Raw genomic sequence first — 26,629 nt, 5'->3', positions numbered from 1 at the left:
CGTGAAAGACTAGTTTACCCTTCTTACAACTGGCAGCAAAATGTCCCGTCTCGCCGCAGTTGTAACATGCAGCCTGTCGGCGCGCCTCGAAAGCTTTCTTTCTGCGCTGGTCCTCAGCGTCTGCTGCTCTCCCTTCGTTATCGTGGCCAGTTTCTCTATCCACGAGAACGACATCCCTTGCTCCACCGTCTTCCCGGGGAGCTCTGCCTTTCGGCCCTGACTTATCAGGCCTCGGCCTGAACTCTTTTTGGCCGTCTGTCGGCCCCTGCGCACCTCGACGTGCGACAAACTCGTCGGCTAGCTGAGCTGCCTGATCCACAGTACTTACCCCTGGCCTATCTTGCACCGAGAGTCTCAGGTTCTCTGGTAGACGGCGGTAAAACTGCTCAAGACCGAAGCACTCAACTACCTTGTCGTGCTCTCCGAAAGCTTCTGCCTCTTTGAGCCACTCTTCCATATTTGCCTTAAGCTTGTAGGCGAACTCCGAGTACGACTCGCCCCTAGCTTTCTCGGCTTCACGGAACTTCTGGCGAAACGCCTCTGCTGACAGCCTGTACTTACGCAGGAGGCTAGATTTGACTTTCTGGTAGTCCTCCGCCTCCTCCTTTGGCAAGCGGGCCATCACGTCGGATGCCTCACCTGGCAAAAGCGTAAGCAGCTTTTGCGGCCATGAGTCTCGGCTAAACTGGGCCCTCTCACACGTACGCTCGAAGTTGACCAAAAAAAGACCGATGTCTTCTCCTACCTTGTAGGGTCGCATTAGGTCACACATTCGCAACGTAGGTCGCTCAGTCGCCGCAGACTGCACGCTGCTGCCACTCTGATGTCTAGGTCGAGACGCCTCGACGTCTAAACGCTTCATTTCCCGCTCATGCTGTCGCTCCCGTTCCTTCTCCTCGCGTTCCTGTTCTCGCTTTCTTTCCTCGCGTTCCTGTTTCTGCCTCTCTTGCTCCTGTTCTCGCTTTCTTTCTTCGCGTTCCTCTTCGCGCTTTCTTTCCTCGCGTTCCTCACGCTGGCGCGCAGCCTCTGCCTCTGCAGCCTGACGTTTAGCGGTCTCCCTGCCATTAATCGTCTCAATGCACTCAGACAGCTCGTCATCGTCAGCCCCAACAGCGAGTATAGCCTCTATCAGCTCTGGCTTTCTCAGCGCGTCCGTAACATCCAAGCGCAACTCTTTTGCAAGCTCCAACAACTGCGGTTTTTTCAACGCTTTCAAATTCATGGCCGGTCTAGAGTACTGCTTTCCCACTGCTCCAAAAAATGTTTTGCGCGAATAACCCACGCGACAAAAACACACGCCCTACCAGCTATCCTCAGAAGCCTGGTAAAACTCAGTGAAGAAAAGTCCCGCACTCACCCTTGACCGCCATGAATTCTGCGAAGTCCGAAGCCGCCTTGACGTCCGTGGTGTTGGGTCTCGCACCGCTGGCTCCAGGTGTCACGAAGTTGTCATCCGACCGCTGCCAACCAGTTGTTGGGACCGGGCGGGGGCACCCGATCCTTTCTCCGTGGCCTCCAACATACGATGGGTAGCGTGTATGAAGCGAGCGGCCAGCCGGTGTTGCAGCCGTGAAGAAGTCCAGAGCAGTAGGGTAACGTAACTGTTTACTTCATAGCGAGAGGTGAGCCGAAGCCAAAAAAAAACATACAATGCCCCGACGGGCGAGGTTACAATACAGGACACGAGCAGAGCGACCGCATGGATTCGCTGCTCAGACAGGAATGAATATCAGCGTTTGTGCTGCTTCTTTTATACCCAAAAAACGCCCCCAAGAGTAACACGCCACGAAATCACAGACACACACACGTGTCCATAGTTCGCGAGTCACCCATGGCTTCGTCCCACATGGCGTCCGAGAGGGGGGGAGAGAGTGTCCTTGAAAGGTGCCGGGGTCGCGCTATCAACTGCTGATCGTGCCGATAGCGAAACGTCTGAGCCGGGGAGGTCAAGACGGGACTCTCCGACGCGCAGGTGCCTGAAGGGTGTGGCGAACGTCGTGGCTTTGCTAGTGGAAGCTGACAGCTGCCGGAGGTGTGTTGCAAAGCGAGGTGACTGACCCGGCATGTCGAGACACGAAAGTACGATTCACCAACACGCGGGCGCACATGGTCGATTCCCACGTGGTCGCTGGTGCGGGAAAACACGTGTTGCTGGCCGAGTCGTAACACTGGCAATTCTTTAAAGCTATCATGCTGCGTGTAAAATGTACTACCCTGTGTATCTTTGTTAGAGAAGAAAATGCCAAGTTGTATCCGCCACGTACTCCAGTCACAGCACCTAACACTTCGGGTACAGGTCCGCATCAATGGGGAAGTGGCTCTGACGTTTCACCAACCCAAAATGTTTACTTCGCTTAAAGTGCAAGCAACGTAAAAAAGTGGAGAGATGTGGCGACAGCAAAGCGCCACTCTGGAAGAAGAGGAAGCGCGGCACCTCCGCTAGTTGAGAACGCATGCGACGACTTCAGTCCAATCCAAATATCGCGCCGGTGAAGCGGCGGCGAAACGTCAGCAAGTTGCAGAAGATCCGGAATTACGAGCTCGCCACATTGAACACACTGTGTTATTGCTCTTTGGGAGGCTAACGAAGACACAACGCAGAAAACTTGACCGAGTCTCGAAGCATAACCGCGCGTAAACTCAGCTGAACCGAGAATAAGCTAGGGGGGGCCGCCAGCTTTGCTTTTTTCACAGTCTTCGCGCCAATAGTGCGAAGCTGCTCCCCCCTTTCTCTTTTTTTATGGAAGCCGACTCTGGACGTCGGCTTTTTCGCTCAAGCCCATGCTGTAGAACGCTTTGTGCTATAGATGGCTTGCACATGACGAAACACTACCATTTCTGGTGCATCGCTCTCAGCTTTCTTAGCGCTTCTCGACATAAGAGCAGCATGTAAGTTCAAATCCTTCCACGCTACACGCAGTGCATTAACACGGCAGCTACAGTGACGTCAGCGCAAGCTGCCCCGTAACGCCTCGTGAAGTCACTGTTCTTCAGTTAAGAACACCAGACTACGGCTCTTTCGCTCCGTAAACCACGTGAGGTTTTCGCATTCACAAATGTGTTCGTTGTATTCATGGCAGAATCTTGAATGTTTACAACGTGTGCCGAACTTCGGAGATGACGGTTATAAATTGGCAGAACACTCAGGCCGAAATGCTAAAACTTATTTGCGCCTGCTCAGTTTTACACTGTCCGGATGTGCCGTAGTACTAGGCATCTCTCCACTCCGCCGTTAAACAACTTCTTTGAGCCCAAATCCGAACACTAAACTTTTACTGTTTGGGGCATGTGCCTCTAATAACTACCATCCCCTGAGGTAAATAAGACCACGTGCCGGTGAAGCCACTTCACGTACCTGCAAAATCTGGAGACATGTCCACGTGCGTCACCAAGAAGCCCGCAGAGCACATCGTGGTAAACCCCATGGCCAGCGTCAGCAGGGCCACGTTCAGCACCTTGTCGCACCCCGCAAAGGTCAGTGTGAACAGGCACGCGGCTGCCCCGAAGAACGCTGCGATGGGGACAATAAAAACGGAGAAAATAGAACAGGTAGTGTTTAGAGCGCGAGAATGCAACAAAGTTGAGAATTGCAAATCGCAACACATTCGTACAGGAGATGCGAAACATGCCGACTTGACCTCACAAACACACTCGACGTCAATTATAGTTGGTCCCGTTTAATAACGGGGACTGTTGTTTAGCAGGCAATAATGAAAAATAAAGCCAAGAAAAGCTACTAATGTACTTCAGCTTTGACTTTTATGTCCAGCGTCGGAAGAACTAAGAATTACGGCCCTTCCTAATTTATGGTGCTATCAGTTTGGGCAGGCAAGCACTATCAGCAAGCATTATCACGTTCAGAGCTACAGCAATGGCCACAGAAGTTGCAAGCCTTGAAAATGGTTGCGTGCTTGTGCACTTTGCTTCAAATTCAAGCAGCGAAGGAATTCCTGCTGTGGTCAACAAACCAACGCTCATGAGGTTGCAGTCATGGGACACGTGGGAAATGGTGGACCTTGATACCGTGCAGTCCAGGCAACACCCCAGTTCCCGCGTGCTTGAAAGAGTGCTGAAAGTCACTTCTTCAACCGAACGTCATGTAGACGAATGTCATGTAGACGTAAATGAACCTTTCTGGTAGCCCTATTTCTACCGTGACCGAAGTCGTGGAGGTACGGGGTACAATATTCAGATGCAACACTTTTCATTTCTCACGGTCGTCATTATCATCAGCCTAGGAAGAAACATAACTACCGTATTTTTCGGTGTATAAGTCGTGGCTTTTTTCTGAAATTTTCGTTGGTGCGTCTTATCTACCAGTGTGACCTATGTATGGAATAAATTTGGTACATGGCGACCGTGTGCGGTCCGCGCTCGAAAGGTGCCTGTGTGCTGCGTGATGTCAGCACACGTTGACGCACAGTTGTATGGTCTAAACGAATGAATTATTTGTTGGCGAATCGGAGGAAGAAGGCTTCGATGGTTTTGCCTAAACGCCGTCTGTAAGCACATGCCTTCTCTGTGTATCATTAAAACATTTTTGAGAAGTTGGATGGTAGATGCACGTGTCTAGCACTGCTTACCGGGGGATGCATTCAGAGGCGGCGGCCGCTGCAACCATTCGCTGCACTTTCTAACGAACTAATCCTCTATGAGTTTACCTGATTAACAAGTGCATTTTGTATGCCGGTGCGTCTTATACACCGGTTCGACTTATACAAAAGTGTGACTTATAGACCGGAAAATACGGTAAAACATAGCTGTGTGAAGAATGTACACTCACAGGCGGAGTTGAAGAACTTTCTAATAAAGCTGATCGAGAAGCGACCTTTCCGGCGGACGTAGTCGGCCAGAAATCCAGAGGAGATGCCGAAGGCGGTACCGCAGATGTAGGGTAGGGCCGAAACAAGGCCATTCTGCAAAGGGCGGTGCAGACCAGTCACAATTACAATGGCGTGTTTCCTACCCATAAAACGCTCACATCAAAAGCAGCAGTTTTCAGTTTTTGCCACAAGAGATAAAGATTTTGTTCCCGCCTGTCAGGCAGCTAAATAAGTCATTTTCTTTTAGCGTTTTCCAAAACTGACAGCTGATTTCTACTTGAATAAGGCTTCCACTCAGGCTGCACGACAAGACTGACTTGGTTTTTCATTTCTGTTATGAAACAAAATATTCGACCGTTCATTAGTAAAATCTAATTATTGCAAAATTTTCTTCCACTGCTGCCAGGTAACGCGGCGTGAACATTTTGAGTACGCTGCCTAATTTTGAGAATAAACGATACCATTCCGAGGAGCCTTCCCCAGTTGAATGAGGGGCAGGTAATTAAGGCAAGTTTAAAGGGGAAGGCTGCGCTGGTGTAAAGCGAGAACTGGCAAGTTCATTGCCGGTGCACACTGTACGGCTTCCAAAGAACAGAAAAGCATCAACTACACGACAACAACAGGAACGCTAATAAAGCATGCAGGCATGGCGGGTGTTACCGTTTCTGGTAAGCCAATTCGCTTCGGCGAAAGCTGTTCATGGGCTGGTGACACAGGAAATCCCTTTCTTGGCTATTTTAAGGCGTAGGTATTATTCCTGGGCTTGTGTAGAAGTACAATTTGAAGCAGCGATGTTCGGCAGTTTCTTTTTGCCCCTGCACGCGTTACGTAATGCTCCAATCTGATGCGCCGGCCCTTCAAAGGGCATGCTGACGCGAGAGTGAATCAAATTCATGCCGTCGACAAGGTAATGGCGAAATCTGCGAAATTGGAGTTGAACCCGTTCAAATCATTTTTATTCCCAGAATGATGGAACAATTTCTCGGTTCAAAGCTGCTTTCACAGCATGACAGCTGTTACATCGACAAGGTAGTGGCAAAGTCTGCGAAATTCGAGTTGATCTCGTTCCAGTCATTTTTATTCTGAAAATACGTGAGCAATTTCTCAGTAAAAAGCTTCTTTCACAGCATGACAGCTAGGGGCCAAGAAATCGTTAGAAAGTGTAGCAGACAGACAGTGTGAATGAAAAGTATACAGTTGACACTTGCAACGAAAACAACACGCCAAAAAATGTCTACCATATCTGCGGTTATTCACAGCAATAAAACAAAACACCACTGAAGTAAACCTAGATCTTCACGAAGGAACGGAAATACGCACTCAATCCACGTGGCGATTTCACACCAGCACAATGCATAAAATTGTTCTCTGCGACCTCTCTCAGCAACGCAGAATAACACCGTATAAGTGAAGAAAAAGTTAAGTGGAAAAAATAAAAACAAAGCAGAAAAAACAGAACAAAGCTTGAGAAGGAAAACTGAAAATATCATAAACGTAAAAAACTGCGAAAATTTCATTCACTTATTAGTACTGAGCAAACAATTTGGTCAATAAAACTGACGAAAGCAGACTTTTGGGCGAGTTGGTGTTCTATTTCACCAGGTGTAAGCCGCAGTATTTAAGACGAAAGACGGCGAGCGATTTACACGTCCGTGTCATTGTCCAGCCATCTATTGTCTCAAGAAATTCTGCAGAAATTCAGAGAACTATATACCAATGCCTAGCATTTTTATGCCGCTTGTCTTGAGTGCATTTTCCAGCCTTTTTTTTGTTTTTTTTTATGTCCTGTCCAACCAATTATCTCTATTTACACTATAATAATGATTAGAAATTGAACATTTGCTAAATCTGAATTATTGTGGAAATGCCGGGCGTTATATGGTTTGCCGTTTTCCGTAATTGCTCTTTATTCTTTAATTTCTTATTTTCTCAAAATTTCGTTCGACCAATTCCTCATTCACTGAAAAGTTATTCTGTGTAAACATTTAAAGAAATGATCTGCGGCTCATTCAAGCCCCAACAATGACGACCATGCAGAAGCCTCCAGTCCCTTGGCGAGCAGTGCTGACCTCTGTTCAGCACTGCGGACATACCCTCAGTGAATGAGGGTATCTGCATCTATGCTGCTATAACGATTACATTTGGAACTTACGATATTATAATAATTACACTTGGCACTTTCGTGAAATATGCATTATTGTGGAAATGCAGGGCGTTACACGGTTCGCCATTTTCCGTAATTATTTTATATTTTTCTTATTTCTTAGTTTTTCAAAATTTCGTTCAACCAATTATCTCCATTTACGCTATTATAACGATTACAGGCGGAGCTTTCGCGAAATCTGCATTATTGTGCAAATGCCATGCGTTATACGTTCCGCCATTTTCCGTAATTTTTAAATATTTTTTTAATTTTTAGTTTCTTCAAAATTTGGTCCGACCAAACACAGGGGTGAGACAGCTGAATCAGATTTGGGAGCAGTTTTTGGAGCAGCAAAATCTCGATTTTGGAGCAGAAGGACCTAGATTTGGAGCAGGTGATGAGATTTATTATGTCACCTTAGGAGCCTAAAAATCAAATTTTTGGCAACTCGGGGGAAGGGGGGAGTGCAATTTTCAATGGGTTTTGAACGTACACAACACTGCAACAGCCTTTCAATGAAGTTTTTTCAACTAGAGTATTACAAGGCACAAACTGCATACCTTTTTGTAAGCCATTTATAAATTCTTAGGCACTATGCACAGATAGCATGGAGTGCCGTTGAAAACATCGAATCGAAAAACTAAGCAATCCTAAGGCATTTTCATTATCATGTGAATGCTGAAATTATTATTTTTGTAATCTGACTCGGCTTTACGCACAATTGTAGAGGCATGGCAACAGTTGCGCAAAGCGAGCTGAAAATCTTCGCACCCCACCAGCCCTGCCATTTCAATCCCCAAGGTGCGCATTCACTACGATCGCAATTTGAATAACGTTTGTATGTTTATCCACCTCCCTCTTGGCATTAAATTTCACTTCAGATAGATAAACCATTATTACTAGCGTGCAATAATAGCCCGTCCCGCTATCGGCCACTGCTTGAACGTTTTGCGGCGATGTAGCCTTGGCCGCCACTTCTGCAGTGTCGATCGTCCCATTTCCGCCACTCGCAAGTTCGCTGTCAAAGGCAGCAATAATTCAGCGTTTTATTATAACACCGCAATGAGTCCGAAATTTCACTTCAAGCACGCACCGCGCCTCTCACTCGAGGCCGAAACACGGCGAATTCACGGGCCCCACGTTGTTTTTGATGAACTCCCGTTCTTCGAGTCACGCAACTTCCCTCAACATATCAAACGACTAAATAAAAACCCAGCCACCCCCATAACCAAAACCACAGTAGAAATCAGAGAAGAGCACTCTACTCTGCCTGAACCACGAGCAACTCCTTCGCCCGACGGCCATGTTTTCCAATATTCAACACACCAAGATGGCGGCACCCAGTAATGTCATTCCGGAGATACGGCGCTCCGAAAATTGCCGTCTTTTCATCAATTTTCACCAGTAGTTTGTCGCCTGAATACACATACGTATTTTTTCTACAGGGCTTTGCAATTGTTTTTCATGGGAAAACTTTAAAAATCTCCCAGAATATAACATGTGCAACTTGACATGGTGACCTTCGAAAAAACTATCTTGGAGACAATTTTATGCAGGTTTTATTCAAGGATCAATGAATTAAACCTTTACCAACAGGATCACCTTGGGGGTGCTGGAAAATTATGCCGTCAGTAAGCATTTTTCCCCACTGAAACTGGCGGGAGCGTTAAAATCCTTGGCTGTCAGACTGTTTTGGAGCAGTTTGGCGCAATTTTTGCAATTTTCGAGCTTTTGGAGCAGCCTGACGCAGGAAAGCAGATTTGTATCAAAAGTGCGCAATATGCGCAGCTGTCTCACCCCTGCAATCATCTCCATTTACGTTATTACAACGATTACAGTTGGAACTCTCTCGAAATGTGCATTATTGTGGAAATGCAGGGCGTTACATGGTTCGCCAGCTCCCGCAATAATTTTGTATTCTTGTTATTTTTTTAGTTGTTCGAAATTTCCTTCGACCAATTGTCTCCATTTACGTTATTATAACGATTACATTTGGGAATTTCACGAGATCTGCATTTTTGTGGAAATGCAGGGCGTTACATGGTTCGCCATTTTCCATAGTTATTTTATATTTTTCTTATTTTTTTTAGTTCTTCAAAATAGCGTTCGACCCGTTATCCCCATTTACGCTATTATAGCGATTACAGTTGAAACTTCCGCGATATCTGCATTTTTGTGGAAATTCAGGGCGTTACACGGTCCTGGCTGTAGGGGTACTCGGCAAAGAATGCTACGCATTAATACTGCGTTTTACCCCTGGCGAAATGATCAATGAACGCCGCCCAATAAGTATGAAACACCGGGTAGTCCATCGCTACTGCACAATAAATTCCTTCTTTAGCGGTGCTTCCTCTGTTTGCGTCTGCCTAGTACTTACGAAAAATCATGCGCTAATAACTGAAGTTTATATTTGTTGCGAAGTTGCGCCATTAGCTATGAATACAGTAACGCTCCGCGCAATATGCACGAGACGAAAAAAAAAAACAACGCTTGTGGTTTCCCTTTCTCTTCATCGTGTGCATCGTCCGTTTTGCACTGCTCCCCCCTTGGTTAACCTTCGTGTTTACTGTGCACATGCACCAACCTTGCCGATGTCGAAGTGCAGGATGCCCCTGAAGTAGCTGGGTATCTCGGTGAACATGGTGTAGAAGCCCCAATCGAAGCCCAGGTGGGCCACCATCAGGGCCCAGAAAGGAACAGAGGTCAGCACTGCTCGCCAAGGAACGGGAGGCTTCTGCATGGTCGTCGTTGTTCGGGCTTGAAGGAACCGCACATCCCTTCTTTAAATGTTTACACAGAATAACTTTTCCTTTGCTAAGACACGTGTCCCGTTACTATGCATATAGGGCCAAGAATAAATTTTAAATTGTTAAGCACTTCCGTGTAACGCTTAATGTGTCAAAGTTTAGCCACATAAGAAGGTGCTATTATAAACGGTCCCATGCCCTGCCTATTTTCGATTGATTGATTGTATGGTTTAACGCGCCGACGCAACACAGGCGATGAGGCGCGCCGTAGTGGAGGGCTCCGGATTAATTTTGACCACCTGGGGATCTTTAACGTGCGCCGAAATCTCGTACACACGGGCGTTTTTGCTTTTCGCCTCCATCAGAAAAGCGGCCGCCGCGGCCGGGAATCGAACCCGCGACCTCGTGCTCAGCAGCGCAACGCCTTAGCCACTGAGCCTCCGCGGCGGGTCCCTGCCTATTTTCGAATAACTGGTCAACTTGCCCTGAAAAAATGTCGATATCAGGTTCCTTATACTGCCTCGATCAAAATGTAATTCTGATTTGTGTATAATAGAGACGCCGGCGTTAAAGGTACTTGGTATACATACCAGAACGGCTTATTAAGTGTACATATCCAACAGTTCTCACAGTTTGGAGGAAGCTCCTGCAAATTTTTTAAGTCGATAGTCTTTCTTGGGCTACTTAAACGCAGAAATTTTGGTCTGTCTGTATGTGTGTCCGTCTGTGAGAAGAGAGTTTATTACAATCTACATATCAGGGCGCAGCGACTAGTGCTAACAGTGCTGCCCTAAAACCACGATAAATCCAATCAGTTTCCAAGTGCTCTGGGCATTCAACACTCGGCACAAAAAATGTCTGTGGTGGTGAAACAAGCCACTGCAAAATCAACACACAGAAGGTTCACAGGTGTCCACAGAGAGTTCAGAAACTCGTTGAAAGTCAATACGGCACAATAGTGAAGCTCAGGATGTTGTTCCTGACTACTATGAAGCGTGTGGACCAGTGTAACAGAAAGGCATCTTCGTCTAGAACTGCCAACTCATTTTCTATGACTCACAAGGATCGACCATACACACCACGGCAGTGAAAACATCGCCCGTTGCGGTCGGGCGCAAAGACACGCGGCACCACGATTTCGCCGGAATACAAAAGCACCAGCAGACATCAGGAAGTTCACAACACGTCATTTGAACGTGTGGTCATTCGAACTGTGAGGCCAAACAACCTGCTTAACACAGCCCAAAACGTTGCCACTACACGAAACTGGAACAAGGCATGCTCTAATGTTTCAGTGTGCCCGCAGGGCAGGCACCGTGAGGAACGCACAATTCCAAATCTCACCAGACGGTCACACATAGGGAGAACTTCCCAGCCGCGCAACCATCCGAAATCCCGAACATCAGGAGGAAGCTCCGCCGAAGTCAGCTGATAACAACCTCGTAATCTTGCTATCTGATGATTACCTAACTGGTTTATCACCAATTTTTCGCACAATTCGCTTGCTGTAATTTTCCTAAAATTTAGGCTTGGCAAGGTAGACTGGACGTTTCTCAGTGTTTTGACAACATAGGCAAGCAATGTCGGCGACTGTTCGGCAGACGGACCGCAATGTGTTCGTCATAAAACATTGAGCGGTAAGTTCCCAGAAAGTACTGCAGCAGCGCCCTCCCTGGTATACTCAGTTGAGTCTACAAGGGCGAACACTGCGCATACGACTAGCACGCTACACATGGTTTGCAAGCAAGGCAAACTGAAACCACCCATTGACTTGAGCAGTCTCAACAGCGCATGCGACACTGTTTCTGTCTTGCACGCCCAAAATAACGACCCAAACTTGGTGGCGAGCTGACGGGTGAAATGACACAGCGGTTTCACTACGCGTGCTACATAAAAAAGCGCCGCCGAGACGGACGGCTTAATTATGTAGCACCGCTCTGCGAGGGAAAGTCGGAACATTGCTGCAACCGCAAGACGCTGCTCCGCTGTCTCGAGGAGGCGCTTCCATGTGCTACGCGCCACTTCACTCGAGGAATGGAAAACCACACCAAGTACTCGAACACCCATAACCCATTCTACGTCACCCGCTAAGCCAGACGCAAATGTGCCGAAGTGCTCCGCCATACTTTTGCCCCTGTTCAGACGAGCTTCAGGCTGCTCCCCGTGCTCATGGAACAGCCGTATAAACGCTTGATAGCTGTCCACGTCCCGAATAAACAGGAACACATCATCTGCATACGCAGACACCTTGACTTGGCCTACGCCTGGCAACGGAAAGCCGCAGATGGTGGTGTTTGCATCAGTACGGCGAAGCAGCAGGTCGAGACAAATGGCAAAGAGCATAGGCGACAAGGGGCAGCCCTGCCTTATCCCACGGGTGACAGAGAACGGACTACTTAACAGCCCGTTGACAAGGGGTCTAACGCTCCCGTTCGAGTACAGCGGCTCAAGCACTGTGTGGGCTAACGTACGGGATAGCAGAGGACCCCGGCTAGCTACGCTAGAGAACACTACGCGCCGTACACTAGCCCTGCGGAATCCGAAGACTCACGCAAGCGGTTCGGGTACTCACAGGCGGTAGGCAGGCTCCGGCAATCCAAAATGAGGCTTTATTGCCTGGCAGATACAGGGCATATACCAGACAACACGACTATCGCTCGCGGGGAGACAGTGGCTCCTGTCGCTCGCTCAAGCCGCTGGGCTCAGACCTCGATATCCGTCATCACGGCCGCGGGAGCAGGGGAGGCATCCCGTGGCGACCGATCAGGGCAGAATCTCTTGGCAGAGTCCCTGCGGCACGCTCTCGCGGGCCGCTCGTCAGCTCGGGTGGAGGAGACGAGGTCTCCTCCGGCGATCGAGAAGAGGGCGGCGAGGGAGAAGGCGACGAACCAACACCCTCTAGTATTGGACGAACCGGTCGTCCCTCCCCCTCGCCCCCGCACACGTTTGCGGCGAGCCGGTTCGGCGCGTCGCGCGGGGTCATGAAAAGAGCACGACCTACGTGACGCGCCGGCTACCAGCTCGCCCCAACACGTGTGCGGACAAGGCATGGGGGCACAAGGATCCCCACAACTGTTACACAGTCTGGCAGAAAGCTGTATTGACGCAAAACGCCTGCCAGGTATCGATGTTCCACTCTGTCGAAGGCTTTCACTTGATCTAGGGAGATGAAGCATCCTGAGGTGCCAATTTTCGTCGCATAGCTGGGCAAATCGCGCGTCAATGCCCCGGACGAGAAAATCGTGCGACCGGGCACGCTGCACGTTTGCGCTTGGCTGATAATATCGGGTAAAACGGCACTGGCGCGTCTGGCCAGAATGGACGCCACTATCTATCTTGTACTCAGTGTTGACGAGTGTGACCGGTCGATACGCCTGGGGCTGCGTAACATCTTCGCCTGGCTTCACAATAAAGATTACACAACCCTCATGGAAGGATTGCGGCCTTAGTTTGTGGAGTAAGGCCGTTCTGCACCTGCTCTGCACAACTTAACTTGCTGAAAATGTTTTCCAGTTTTCTGACTCACTAGTAAAATGTAATATGCTCACCTCGGATCGTGGTTGCTGCTGCCCCTGGCTCGCTTCGATGTAGACGCGCTCGTCTTCACTAATACGGGGGTGTTCCTGCGGGGTGTTGTACACCAGAAACACCCAGAACACGAACCACACCACACCAATAAGGCCTGCAAAGGCACGCAAGAGAAAAGGAGGTCAATGCACACAAAGTGAGCAAACAACAAGCTCGTTGACGGCAGGACGGTATATTGATTTTTGCAACTCGCAAAGTCCGCTGCTTTCTCTCATATAATTCAATCATCAACAACCAGCGCGTCACATTTTGAAGAAGAAATTTGATGCGTGTATTTTAATGGCGCAAGGCTGACTGAGGGCAAAGAGTGCCAAAGGAGAAAAAATTTGCCTACATCTTACCGATAACTTGCCTTCTTTACGCCGTATACCTTATTATTAGTATGCTAAAGAGTTTTATGTTGCCACTCGCGTTTCCTACGCTACTTCCAGTACAACCCCACTGGCTGATTCCCTGAAGTGCACCATTAGGGACACAAAGAATGCACATTGGCGCAATCTAGACTCAGAAACCACAGCGGCGCAGGTGCGGACGTGGCCTGTCCGCGGTAAAGCTAATCATGCGGGTGCGCGGCTGACCGTGAGCGTAATGACCTCTTCAAATTACAAGGCGACCCACCGAAACCCGGCCTCCTGGGCGACGAATTCTCCGTTACTGACATCGGCCGTGCTTCGACGCGGGTGGCGCCTGTCCTTCTGCCTCCATCGCTACCAAAAGTCGAGCAATGTCAGATTTTGTACCCCACCCGTCTAAGCGCCCAATAAATAAGTATATAAGAAATTGACACAGCTTGCACTGGCAGTGCAAGGCTGGAAAAACAGCAGAGCTGGCGTTCCCTCGCCCTTCGTCGGAGACTCGACTGTTGCATCATCATCAGCAGCACCGGCTGACCAGGTCCACCACAGGACGAAGGCCTCTTCCATCGACCTCGGACAGTAGAAGTAGTAGTAGTAAGTATTGCTGAATGAAGCGGACTTAGCCTTGCATAGCTGCCGGCAATTGCTCCGCCTAATCGTCCCCAATACAATATCAGAGACTCTCAAAGTCATCACACCTCACTTAGTCCTAAAATAACACACACACAATGTCACCACACCTCACTTAGTCCTGTGGACTGCAAGAATCCGAGTAGGAGATGCGACACCTCTCTTCGCACAATCCAGAGGCCCCTAGGAAAAATAATGTCCTCCGATGTAGCATGGGGCACTCCCAACTTCTGGAGATCATGAAAAAAGTTTGTCCGCTCAGGGTTGGTTTTACAGCTCCTGTCCCACGCCGCTCCAGTCTTTGCCTCCGAACTTCCTTATTGCGCCCCTCGATCGAGTAATCGGCCTTCCTCTTTTTTTTCTACATCCGTCTCTGTGTGTCCCCTCTGTCACCCTGGTGGTCGACCGATTGCCATTTTGCGTAATTACGTGGCCAGCCCAAGTCCAATTCTTTTTCTTTATCAGAACTATTATATATTCTACTCTAGTTTGTCCTCTGATCCGGGAAGCTCGTCTCCTGTCTATAAGTGTTACTCCGATCATTATTCATTCCATGGCCCATTGAGCCGACCTACGTTTACTTCTAAGCTGCTTAGTAAGGCGCGAAGTTTCCGCTCCATACGCCATCACCTCACATACATATTTCTGAACTTGCCGCTGAAAGTTCTCTCTGACTGGCAGGCCCGGATCACTTCATCCACAGGCTTTCGCATCTCTCCCAAAGTGAACCGCGGTAGCACACGCTGGAACTTGCGGCCAAGTCCAAAGCCAACGCCCGTGCTACGAATCCGAAGGAAATGCTGTTGGCCCGGAATGCAATGATAGCTGAATCGGATAGATGCCAGTTTCATAACGCAATAGACCCAGGTTCAAACCGACCGCCAGAAGCGTTCATCTTTCTTTCCAACTGACTGCACGTGTTATTGTTCCCCACCTCTTCTCACTCGCAGACGTCGGGCTTTTGGGGCGGCCCAGTGGTTAGGTTGCCGGTATCACGGCATCAAGGTCCCGGGTTCGATTCCCGGGATCTTCCTAACCCCCCTTCCCTCCTCTTCTCACATCAGCCCAGAGCGATTGGAGATATTGTTGTCCATCCCCTTTCTGGAAGAACAGATTGCGCTGGTCACCAGGAGACAGGAGCACCTGGAGACATACAGGGCCCTAGAAGAGGGCGCCACCCCATCAAGTGCCCTAAGGGCACTAGAATGCTCAATTAAGTTTGTTCTTCGACAGAGAGACGGTCTTTTTTGCTTAACAAAGGGGTGGATGCAAAAGCCCGCGTTAATATTCCACCACGCTTTTGTAACGTACCTGCGCTTTCTTTTAAAAAACGACCAGCCCATTTCAGCTACCCACAGCAAATACTTCCGGTTTTTCTGACAAAAGGGTCACGCAGTTCTCACTGAAAACTCACCACAACAAAACAAAGCACGTCATATTTGCCAGTTCCACTCACATTTTAAAGAAAGAGAGAGAGAGATGCCCACGCACCGAAGAAGTAGAAGGTGGCGGGCCACCCTCCGAGGAAAGTGGAATCGCAGAGCAGCCCCGAGATGGGCATGGCCACCACGGTGCCGATGTGCATGCCAGAGTAGATGATGGTCGACAGCAGGCTGCGCTCGTCCTTCGGCATCCACCGGGCTATCATGCAGTGCATGGCCGGGAAGGTCACCCCCTGGACAGGAGCCGGAAGAGAAGGAGAACCATCACAGCTACTAAACCACACTTTTGGCAAGCTCACTCACTGAAAAGATGCTTCTCCAAGCCTTCATTTTATTGTTAACAGACTTGGGATATGCCTGCTGTGCTCAACTGTTTTGTTTTATCATTATTCTAGCCATTTTGGTCTGTAGGTACCTGCGAAACCATGTTGTTTTTGCCTAACCGTTTTCACCGGCAGGGCGTCAATTTTGCATTCAAACCAAGGAGAGGGGAAGAAGGTGGGGTGGGATGGGAGGGACTGGAGGCAGGCGATTGGGAGAAATGGGTGGGATGAAGAGAAAGGAAACAGTTCTTCAGCATAAATCTGCCCCCAAACTGAAATAATGCTAACTGCACCGCATTTCGAGCCGTCAAGATGGTTCCTGCCTGATTTTATTGGATAGTATGCCTTTGCCTACTCCCCCCCCCCCCCCATAAATTTTTCCGTCAGTCCGTAAAGACTGACACGATGCGCTCTAGGGGAATAAGTTGGCCATGTGGTATTTTTTTTTTTTAAATAAAAGTCCCTTTATTTATGAGGACTTAGTGCCTGTGCCATAAGGCCACCAAGGAAAAGATGCGTATACGTGTACGTGCAGAGATAATCCCTGGAAAGAATGCTTACACACTATGTGGCCGTTCCCACAAGAGAAATTCTACGCATTTTTACTTACATCTCTCAGAGGGAGACAACGCAGATTTGGTCCCATATGCCCTTTGTACAAAAAGGAACTGGTGTATCAAACCTGCACACCCTGCCTCGCTGTAAGCACACCCACATAATGTAGTACCGCCAACTTCACACAGGAAGACACTATGGGGCTGCATGTAAACCAAGAGCAAGCTCTGTGGGTTCATTTCAACGCAAAAAAAGTTGTCAGTGTTGTCGTTTGTCACCGGACCACTTCGACTGCACGTGCTCCTTGTAAAGTTGGCCGGAAGACTGAAGGCAGAATACACGCAAGTTCTGAAGGAGTGTCTTCAAACAAAAATACGAACCAGGGTCATACATTGTACCTGAGATACCCTGGTCCCTGGCTCTGTGCGCCATGACATCTTAGGTGTACCTCTTTTTTCTCTTTTGTCGTGATTTCCGTCAAGCGGGACTCTTATTTTAATGGGGCAGGCTATAGGCGGTATTCGTGGGAAAGTGTAGCGGTCAATTTCTTCGCTTGGCAACACTGGAAACGGCCACAGACATGGCCGATGCGCCACGGACACGGCGCAGCTTGGGCCACTGCGCCCGCACGCCGAAGAAAACACCGGCGTGCGTCATCTGCTCCGTTCCAATCCGATTCCAGACGGTGGCCTCAACAGAGATGTTATTAATCGGGCTCACATTGAACTCGAGGGAATACTGTGCGTTTGGTGAGGTACAGTTTCTAACGTGAAACACAGTCATGTGTTTCGCAGTCGTGCTTAGCATGGACAAGTACCGCCACCCCGCAGAGCCTGACGTAACGAGTGACGGCGCACCACGGCTGGGCTAGAGCGGCGGCGCGCGATGTGTTGATACGGCCTTCGCAGCGGCGGCGAGAACAATGTCTCGACGTAAAGTTCCGCGATCAACGCGCGCACGCCGCTGCTCTAGCCTAGAGTGCTTCGATGCTAGCCCGGCCGTGGGCGCACTCACACGGTTGCATGAAGGGGAAGAGGGGTGTCTGATCTGCGGGCCCTGTGCACAACGTCGCCTAGCAACAGATGCTTGGCCACAGATATGGCGGCGCACACTAGGTTGCCTGCATGCATTCCACGCCATTGAATACCGGCTATTGGTTCATGCCGCCTCGTCATTACTTTTTAAACGTGATTTTGAACAAGCGGTGTGCGGCCCTTTGTCCAAGCCATAAAAACTTTGATTCGTGGTCTTTATGGCTTCATATTCCACATGGTGAAAGAGGCGCCAAGACAAAATACAAGTTTGGTTAATTCGGGAGATTCTTTCGTTAGAAGAACACTGACACTACTTTTAACGTAAACTTTGCTCAAATGAGTCATGCAATGAGGAAAAACAAAATAGGCATGCCGCTCACCAGCTACATTCCCGCACTGAACTTGTGACGCATTATGGGCCGCCTGTTGCGATTGGCAGAGGCAAACGAAATCTGACGCAGAATAAGCACGGTTATAAGCTTGCAGAATAAGCTATTTGCGCTTGAATTTAGCGCATATTATTGCAATAGCAGGAAGAATGGTGGCGTAGATAATGGTAGTTACGAACGAACGCGTCAACATCGAAGCATTGCGTTGGGCGCAATTCCGGCCGACACAGCCTATGACACTGCTGCTGCGCACGTTGGGCTTGTCTGACACGACACAGGTCAGCTGGTATAAGTGACGCTGCCACTTACATGATCCTGCCTGTCGAGTCATACCCAATGCTTCATGAAACGATTACTATTGACCGTAACAAAAATACGGCAGGCCCAGGTGCGATTAGAAGCAAAACGAGTATGATCTGCGGTTCTTAAGCGGCATCGCTGCGCCATTTGAAAGGCGAACGGTAACCAGGGTAACAAAAGGCGAGTTTTGCAAACAGCGGCAGCCTCATTAAGCATATGAACTTTTATTTTAGGTACCTGCCCGTAATACGTCCTTTCTGACGTCACGAGAAAGCTATGCAGCGGGAGAATCGACATTTCCGGCTAAATCGTTTAACTCCTCAGTGAATAAAGCATCATTTGATGCCGGACAAGCACTGAGGGTAATATAAAAAACGAAATCATTTGAATAAAAACAAACTTTTTTTCCTCACGTTTCCTTTAAGGTGACATGACGTGAGCATATGCCGTTCCTTCACAACACGTAAAGCGCATTATTTTTGTCGTGTGACGACAAACTAATGGGCGACACTGGCAAGTTCTACTTTTAACAAGGCAAAACATACAGGTCACAACGCACAAAATCAAGTCGCTCGTGTGCAACATTTTTGTGACACAGCTCGACTTTCCACAGACTGCCAAAATATCGAAACATGGCAATCATCTTACAAGAGATATCGTTGGCGTTTACGTATGTGTAAGCATGTAATCCTTGACTTTATCGGCAATATAAATTTTGTCCATCCTCAATGTCCATCTTCAACTGACCTAGCTGCCCATTTTTTGTGTCTTTCTGTTTCTTGTAAGTGGTACATCAGGGTACGAGCTGTGTCGCCCAGTTCTGAGTTTAGGGACTCTGACTGTCGGCGTCTCATGCCGTCGTCGACTCATGTCATCGTAGTATCATGCAGTCACGGTACTAGAACACCTGGACACTCGTTTTACAACGCCTCGCACTAGAACGCTTCGTGCTTCAAAGACACAAAACTTACAACAAAGCGTTGCTACCCCCCTCCCCTCCCAACGGTTTTATCTCCACGTGCAAAAGCGCCAAAGCGCCAAGACTACGCTTATACACTGCATGCTTCGCCACTCCTCGAGTTTCACGTTAGCGGAGATGGTCCGGGATATTTTTCACTACTGGTTTGGTTCTGCACGCTGTGACCTCCAGGTTTAACCGATGTGTGCACGGTATTAGCGTGGCATCTTTACCCAGGCGAAGGCCTTGAAAAGCAGCTGAGACCCACCTGCCCGAGCCCCATTACCACTCGGAGGGCAACGAAGGCGTTGACGCTCCAAGAGGCCGCAGCTGGGATTAGAAGGGTGAGCAGAGAGGTACTAAGGACGGCAACACCGAACAGCCACTTGGCTCCGAAACGCTCCGCCAGCCGACCGCCGGGAATCTGCGTGACGACGAACCCGTAGAAGAAGGCGCCCAGGATGATGCCCTGCTCATACTCGTTCCAGACAAAGGGGCCATCCTGGAACCAAAAAGACAAGAAAAAAAAATCCGTGACCTTCCGTGCACACTACGAAGGAGAATGACTCACGAAGCAGGGCGCAGTGCAAGGAGTGCTCGGGAAAAAAAAAACATGCGCATTTACCACTTCCTAGCCAGTGACTAGAGTTTTATTCTAGCGCACAACATGTTGTCGTCTGTTTTTCTGCGGCGTGGTAGCCATTGCACTGTCTGTGTAACACACCCACCCAAACCGCTTAACCACGGAGGACACCAGCCAGGTTGCATCGGGCCGTGAGACCTGCACATTAAAATCTCCCACCATCAGTACGGGCATTTCATCGGTGAGTGCTTGAAGCCCGGCTGCAAGTTCAAGCATAAAGGGGGAACAGGTGATGTGAGCGTTCTTAGACGGGAAAGAAACCGGTCGGAATGCTGCTGGGGTGGCCCTTTAAGCTGGACAGGAAAAACACCGGCGAAAACATCACTCCAGGAGCCCTTGAAGATGCAAACACACACACACAAAAAACGAGCTTTTGGGTGTCTTTTGCGTTGGACACAAAATTGCCGTTCTACACGACGATTTTTCCACGCACACGATATGCGGAAACCTAGGAATATACAGCTTCGCTGTGCAAGATCACTGGGGTCTATTACATGTAAGAAAAAAAGTTTCTCTACCACGCAAATTTGTAGGAATGCGAAGACGAAGCCAGTGGGAGTTTAAATGCACGGCGATAGTTCAGAAGTACCATTAAGATTGCTACAGTACACTTTGCACGCTTCAATTAGTGCGAGGTTTGTACGCAGCGCATGAAGCATCGTATAACCGAAAAGTTAGCGCTTGGTTTTAGTGGTACCATAAAATAAAACACCGTGATGTTACCCGCTAAATTACTACAGCCATAACAGATCTAACAATGGCATAGCCAGAATTTTTTTTCGGATGCTGTTATACTCCACCCGGAAAAAGAATTTAAAGAAGAGAGCCAGTGACCAAACAATGTACTATTTTCATTTGCTTATCTTACTTTTGTTTTTACATTTACATTTATTCATGAAGAGTGTAAAAAGCATGCATATGGTGGGGAAAAAAGGCCGAAAGGAGGGGTGTATGCGCCCTAAAATTTTCGGGGTGCGTTCTGACATTGAAACACCCCTCCTGGCTACGCCCCTGACATCGAAAATTCCTACATTTGTTTAGGTCTGTTGTTTTTCATAAAAAATAAATGGCGAAGTTAAGAAATGTGGTCATGTCGTGTGTCTTTACGTGTAAAATGGGACCGCTGATGCTTAAGAAGGACAAACATTTTTCCTACTGCTGCGATTTTAGCTCACAACGCCTTCGTTGTCATGAAACAGGGTGTGCGTTTTAAGCTGCGTTTCACGAACACTGTGCAGGGCTGATGGCGGTATTGCTGCAGCTAGCCAATAGTGGGGAGGAAACACCTGCAGCAGCCAATGAATGAAGCGGTTGTGCACGTACAACGTAATCTCGCTCCCCGATCGTCTGCTCCTCTGAGCAGCAGCAGACCACGTGCTTTTTGTGAGCATTGCGAATGCCGCATCAGGGCTTGTAAACCCAACAACACTGCACGGAAGTTGGTGTAACATGTTATAGCTGTTGTACTGCAGCCACTTTTCTTACGCGCATCTTCTCCGCCGTGCCGTTGCCGGATTGCGCCTTGCACTCCTCCCCCGAGGCGGGCGTGTTGTTGGTGAGGATGGCCGTGTGGTTCACCATGGCGACCAGGGCTAGGCTCAGGTTCACGCGCAGAGTGGCCATGTCGACAAAGCCTAGAAACCCCATGAGGGCCAGCACGTGGCGGGTCTTCACACCGTCGTAGATCCCTGCGAGTTCGTCGCATAACAAAGAAACTCCAATCGGCTAGGTATTTCCGCTAGGTATTAATCGAGCGGAAGCTCAACTACTGCAGGTCTCCCAAGGTTATTCATCGCGTCGCAATGACCTTGAGCCAGCAAGTCTTCACGCGGTCGTAGATCCCTGCAAGTTCGTCGCACAACAAAGAAACTATAATCGGCTATGTATTTCCGCTACATTTTATAGAGTGTAAGCTCTACTACTCCAGGTCTCCCAAGGCACTCTTGTGTCTTTTCTAGTCACTGTCTATTTTTACGCTGAAGCGTACATAACGGAATACCAACTTGGCCAGTCAATTATAGTTACTATGTAAATCACATCTCCCAAGGCCATTCATCGCGTCGCAATGACCTTGAGCCACCGGAGCGCAAGTGTGGCAGGTGTGACGTCGCGCCACATGTTCTGCTGCGGAAAGGCGTTACAGATGCGCTTGCTCGAAGCCTGCAACTGCGACACCACGTGACTAGGCGAAGGTTTTACGGCTGCTTCGCCGGTGCCTGGTCGCTCAGTCTTGCCACGAAAGGCGCCCCGGCTGGGCCGTCTGTGCGTGCGCTTCAAAGCGGGCTACCGTCTGAATCCAACTATCCAGTAGCCTAATTTCCGTGAAATATTCTTTGCAAAGTCTTTGCAAAAACGAGCTCAACAGAACTTTTTGCTCGTGATATTAAGTTTACATGTGTTGAACTGGACTTGGCTCAGTTTAAATTCTTTATGGTTCCAAAATACACCTTTAACTGCCTTCCCAGCGCTGAAATATAAATCGTGTTACGACACATACCCTTAACACCATACCATGTGCCTGATTCAGCCGCTCTCCCCTCACGCCTTTCATATACATAACTAAAGGCGAATATGTGTTACAGGAATGCCCTCTATGCATGTATTTTAAGAATAATTTCGGTCTTTGTACGAACGCACGTGGTAGTGTTTTCAGCGTACGATTTGTCCCGAACCAAGATGCCTTCGTTCCCATCCACAAGGAACGGTACTAAGGGAGTACGCAAAGCAAAAGAGGCTTGGTATTTTTGTCAAAACTTAGTAGTCGACGATTTAAAGCACCAGAAAAGAATGGAGCACGAAAAGCAAAACTAAATGCTACATTTAGATGAGTCCAAGTCCGCATTCGTAGCAACAGTGCTGTGACCTAAGGTAGCGAGAGAAAGAAGAAACTTTATTTAAGAGGCGTTCGTTGAGAACTCCACACTGGACGGAGGTGGTTCCCTGTTCACGGGAATCCATATGCTGCTCTCGCCACCTGGCCCCTGGTGACCAGCCGTAGCGATACTCCATGGTGGGGCTGGTCAGCAAGACCCTCCATCTCCCGCTAAAGGGTAGGGTGGGGCTGTGGAGCGAGGCTCACGTAAGGGGGGCGGATGCTTTGGGCTAAACCTACACTCTCCTATCATGTGCTGATTTTTTTACAGATTGGGAAAGCTTCTTCAAATTGGGTTGGGAACATGCGGTCGAGTAGACGGGGGTGCAAAAAGGACTTTGTCTGGATTTGCCGGTATATAGTTTGCTGTTCCTTCATGAGTGCTGCGGGGGGTGCTGGGAGCATCCTCCTGTCGTGCGTGTAATTAGTGGTTATTTCACTGTAGGTAAGCAATGGTTGTCTTTTTGCCTCTACTGCGGACGTGGCCCGGTAAGTCAGTGCTCGGGCCTGCAGGTGGGCAAACTCGTTACCCTTCACCGCAGAATGGGCTGGTAACAACCCTAGTTCGACCGTTTCCTTCGGAGGTGTTTTCTCCTTGAGCACTCGCCTCCTTCAGATCCAGTTATTAATTCACGCCGCGGCGTTATTAACAGGTTTAGGATCCCTATGGCGTAGTGAGGAGACAACGGAAGAGTGAGAAATGAGTGTTCGTTTTTGGCAGACTCCGTTAAAGCAGTGTTCATCGACCTGGGCCTCCTTTGCAGCGAGACCATCATGCAGAAAGCATGATCGCCTTGCTGAGTAAAGCATGCAAGGCTGCGCCTACCATTCTTCCGTATGCACGTCGTTTTGTCAATTCACGCCTTTTTTATTCGGCAGTGCCTATTCTGTGGAACAAACAATAGGATAATGTGCAGCATTATCCTGTTGACCAGAGCAAATAAAAAATACCGCAGCTATTGCGGAGGGCATCGGGGGAAATTAGGGTCATTGTATTCATAAATCTGCCACATTAAGGGCCAATACCCTTGAGCGGACATGTCTTCGAGCACATTAATGCGGATTATTGAGATTCGCCCTTTTGGAACTCGCACGAAAGAAAGAAATCCGCGGTTTGAGCTTTATATCGCTAACGCGAGAGTGAAACTAGAACTATACAAGGCAACGTGACTATGTGTCGCCCAATTATTGATTGCAGGGTTTAACGCGGCGGCGCAACTCAGGCAATGAGGCGCGCCGTAGTGGAGGGCTCCAAATTAATTTAGACCACCTTGGTATCTTTAACGTGCGCTGAAATCTTGTACACACAGGCGTTTTTGCTTTTCGCCTCCGTCAGAAAAGCGGCCGCCGCGGCCGGAAACCGACCCGCGACCTCGTGCTCCGCAGCGCAACGCCTTAGCCACTGAGCCACCGCGGCGGGTGCCCAATCATGGCGAAGTCGACGCCCGGCCAGAGACATATGGCTTACGCATAGTCACCCCTACTTGTAGACAGCTTCCTCTGCATCTTGCCCTTGCGCTTGTGCATCCCCTTTGTATGCCCGAATTGATAAAGATGGTGTACAAGCACAGGGATAGTGCCAGCCTTCGATATATGCAGGGAGGAATGCGCGTAAGCCATTCACTCGCCGCGTAATCTATTAGGCATTGAGTTGCCATTTCTCGGATGACACGCCCAGTGAAATCGCCTGGTACAGTTCTAGTTCTGTTTATTTTTGTTAGCTCAGGTTCCCAGGATCAACGGTACCAAAAAAAGTGTCTTCTGAATAAAGTTCTGGACTGCAAAGGGTTAATACCGCAGCTTTTTGAAATGGACGCTGCAAGAAAATTCCATGCTCATAAACTTGAGAGTGCTAAAAGACTTTGCTATCGAAACGCATTATTCACACCTAAAATCAATCCCACATTTTCTAAACAGTACCAAGTGCTATTCAATCGCACAATTTTTACGGCAGCCGGTAACAGTTTTAAACATCGCGCGTCAGCTGATGGCGGAACGTTTCCCGTCCCGTCCGCCCAACGTGTTTAGCACACCAGGCATGCCCGACCGGCACGTACAGTCGAAAGCTTTATGACTGTTAACACGGGAATGCGTGTCGTTCAGTACCTGCACAGCGATCTAGCGATGCGATGGCGAACTGTCGTAGTTCATAAATTTGGCGGATCCACCCCCTGACAACGGCCGCTTGCGCTGTCGTCTGCTGCCGTAGATATTTGGAAACGATTTCAACGCATACACGTTCCGATAAGGGCTTTTAAGTGCAATGCACTTCTTAAGCAACCCTGAACCTGCGTCCACCGGCGATGTCCGCGCGCAGCCTGGCCGCTGACATGGCACATACCCACGTGGGGGATTGGCCAAGAATCGGGCGTGAGAAGGGCTAATGCACCTGCTTAAAGGAGTACTGACACGAAATTTCAAAGCTGAGATCCACTCTAGCAATCAAGTACAACGACAACACAAATAGGTGTCTGTGAATAAATGCATATTTTTCTTTGTAGTTGTGTGTGTGTGTGTGTGTGTGTGTGTGTGATCTCTCTTTCGCGAACATTACCGAACCGCGCAAATTCAACTCGTGCATTCGATCCACTTTCACATTCTTCCCTCGGGGAAATGCGGGGAATTTTTGTTAATCAAGCGCGAAACAAAGTGAAAGCATTAATGCGTTTGCTTTTTGCTGCCCGGTTGGATGATAAAAAATGTTATCCTATAAAAAATGGTAGCTGATGCAGCAGGCAGCCGCGCGATAAAGCCATAAAGCGCCTTCAGGCTGGGCGCTCGCCAACCGCACTAACTGCGAGAGCACGCCAGCCTCTCACCAGAGCACTCCGCACGTATTGAGCGGCACGCGCTTCCGTGTTTACTGTCATAAAGGCTTCGACTGTGCAACAGACGAATTTACCTCTAAGAGTGCGGCGTTCCTTAGAGACAACGAGCAGGGATTCGCTCGCTGTCTCTCCATCTTTGGAAAGCAGCGACATCGTCGAGGGCGATCTTCCTCCGTCCGGGTAAATTATACAACACGAGAGGACGAGCGCTTGTTCGGGTGCGGATCCGCGTGAAGGCCGAGAGCCGACGCCAGTAGTGCAAGTCACAGGGAGGCGGTTCACTCAGAAGCCATTCGTGCGCTGTCGTACCTCAATGTAAGTTAAGCCAGAGAAGAGACGGTTCGGCGGGGAGTACAAAAACACACGTGCAGGCACAAAAGCAACACAACGGACACACGCACACACGACTACGCGCCTGTAGGATTTCGCGGTATTGAACGGCGACAGACAGCCGCAGAATAGCGATAGTCGGTATCTCTTGCTGGGCGCATGCCAGTCGCCGATTAATATAACCCCCTCTCCTTTCCACTGCGGACGCTTTACATACTCCGGTACAACTTTTAAAACGGCAACAAAAGTTGCCGCTGTGCGTCATCACCGCAACCGAATGTTACTCCGCGCAGCGTAAGTAGTGCGTTACTGGGAATATTTTGAACATGGCAGGGCAGGAGCCGTTTCCGTGATTTTTTTTTTACTTAATATGCTTATCAACTACCGCCGCGACGACAAACAAACTTCGTGAGAAATGGCAGACGATATCACACTATCATAGCAATCTCCTTTCTAAAAGCGCGCGCCCGTTGACATCCGGGTCTGTCGCTTAGGCGGAGTGATACCGTACACGAGCTATCCCCGAGATTGCCGGGCGAGAGAGAGAGAGAGAGAGAGAGAGAGAAAATTGGCGGCGTATCTGCTCCTTTCGTTGCAAATGCCGTCAAAAGACAATAGTCTTTAGCGGCTTTTGCGAAGTAAATGCCTCCCTTCGCTTTTCCGCTCAC

The 26,629-nt window shown here is 49.0% G+C and overlaps 1 protein-coding gene across 1 annotated transcript in view; it reads right to left on the bottom strand.

The window, feature by feature from the left end:
• The window catches only part of LOC144169180 (sialin-like), a 34,603-nt gene extending 8,376 nt beyond the window's left edge, over window positions 1-26,227 (bottom strand). Inside the window, exons 1-8 of the mRNA XM_077698215.1 lie at window positions 25,706-26,227; window positions 21,417-21,619; window positions 19,557-19,790; window positions 15,779-15,962; window positions 13,262-13,395; window positions 9,551-9,700; window positions 4,784-4,916; window positions 3,356-3,511 (exon numbers count right to left, since the gene is read on the bottom strand). Of these exons, the coding sequence (XP_077554341.1) occupies window positions 3,356-3,511; window positions 4,784-4,916; window positions 9,551-9,700; window positions 13,262-13,395; window positions 15,779-15,962; window positions 19,557-19,790; window positions 21,417-21,619; window positions 25,706-25,784 (1,273 nt within the window). The 5' untranslated portion in view covers window positions 25,785-26,227. The remainder of the gene's footprint in view (window positions 1-3,355; window positions 3,512-4,783; window positions 4,917-9,550; window positions 9,701-13,261; window positions 13,396-15,778; window positions 15,963-19,556; window positions 19,791-21,416; window positions 21,620-25,705) is intronic.
• Between the last annotated feature and the right edge of the window lie 402 nt (window positions 26,228-26,629).

This window comes from Haemaphysalis longicornis, unplaced genomic scaffold (genome assembly GCF_048455015.1).
Source record: "Haemaphysalis longicornis isolate Haplotype H1 unplaced genomic scaffold, Haemaphysalis longicornis Haplotype H1 scaffold_2, whole genome shotgun sequence".
Taxonomy (NCBI): domain Eukaryota; kingdom Metazoa; phylum Arthropoda; class Arachnida; order Ixodida; family Ixodidae; genus Haemaphysalis; species Haemaphysalis longicornis.
Note: the sequence above shows the minus strand (reverse complement) of the source record. Positions and strands in the feature narration are given on the sequence as shown.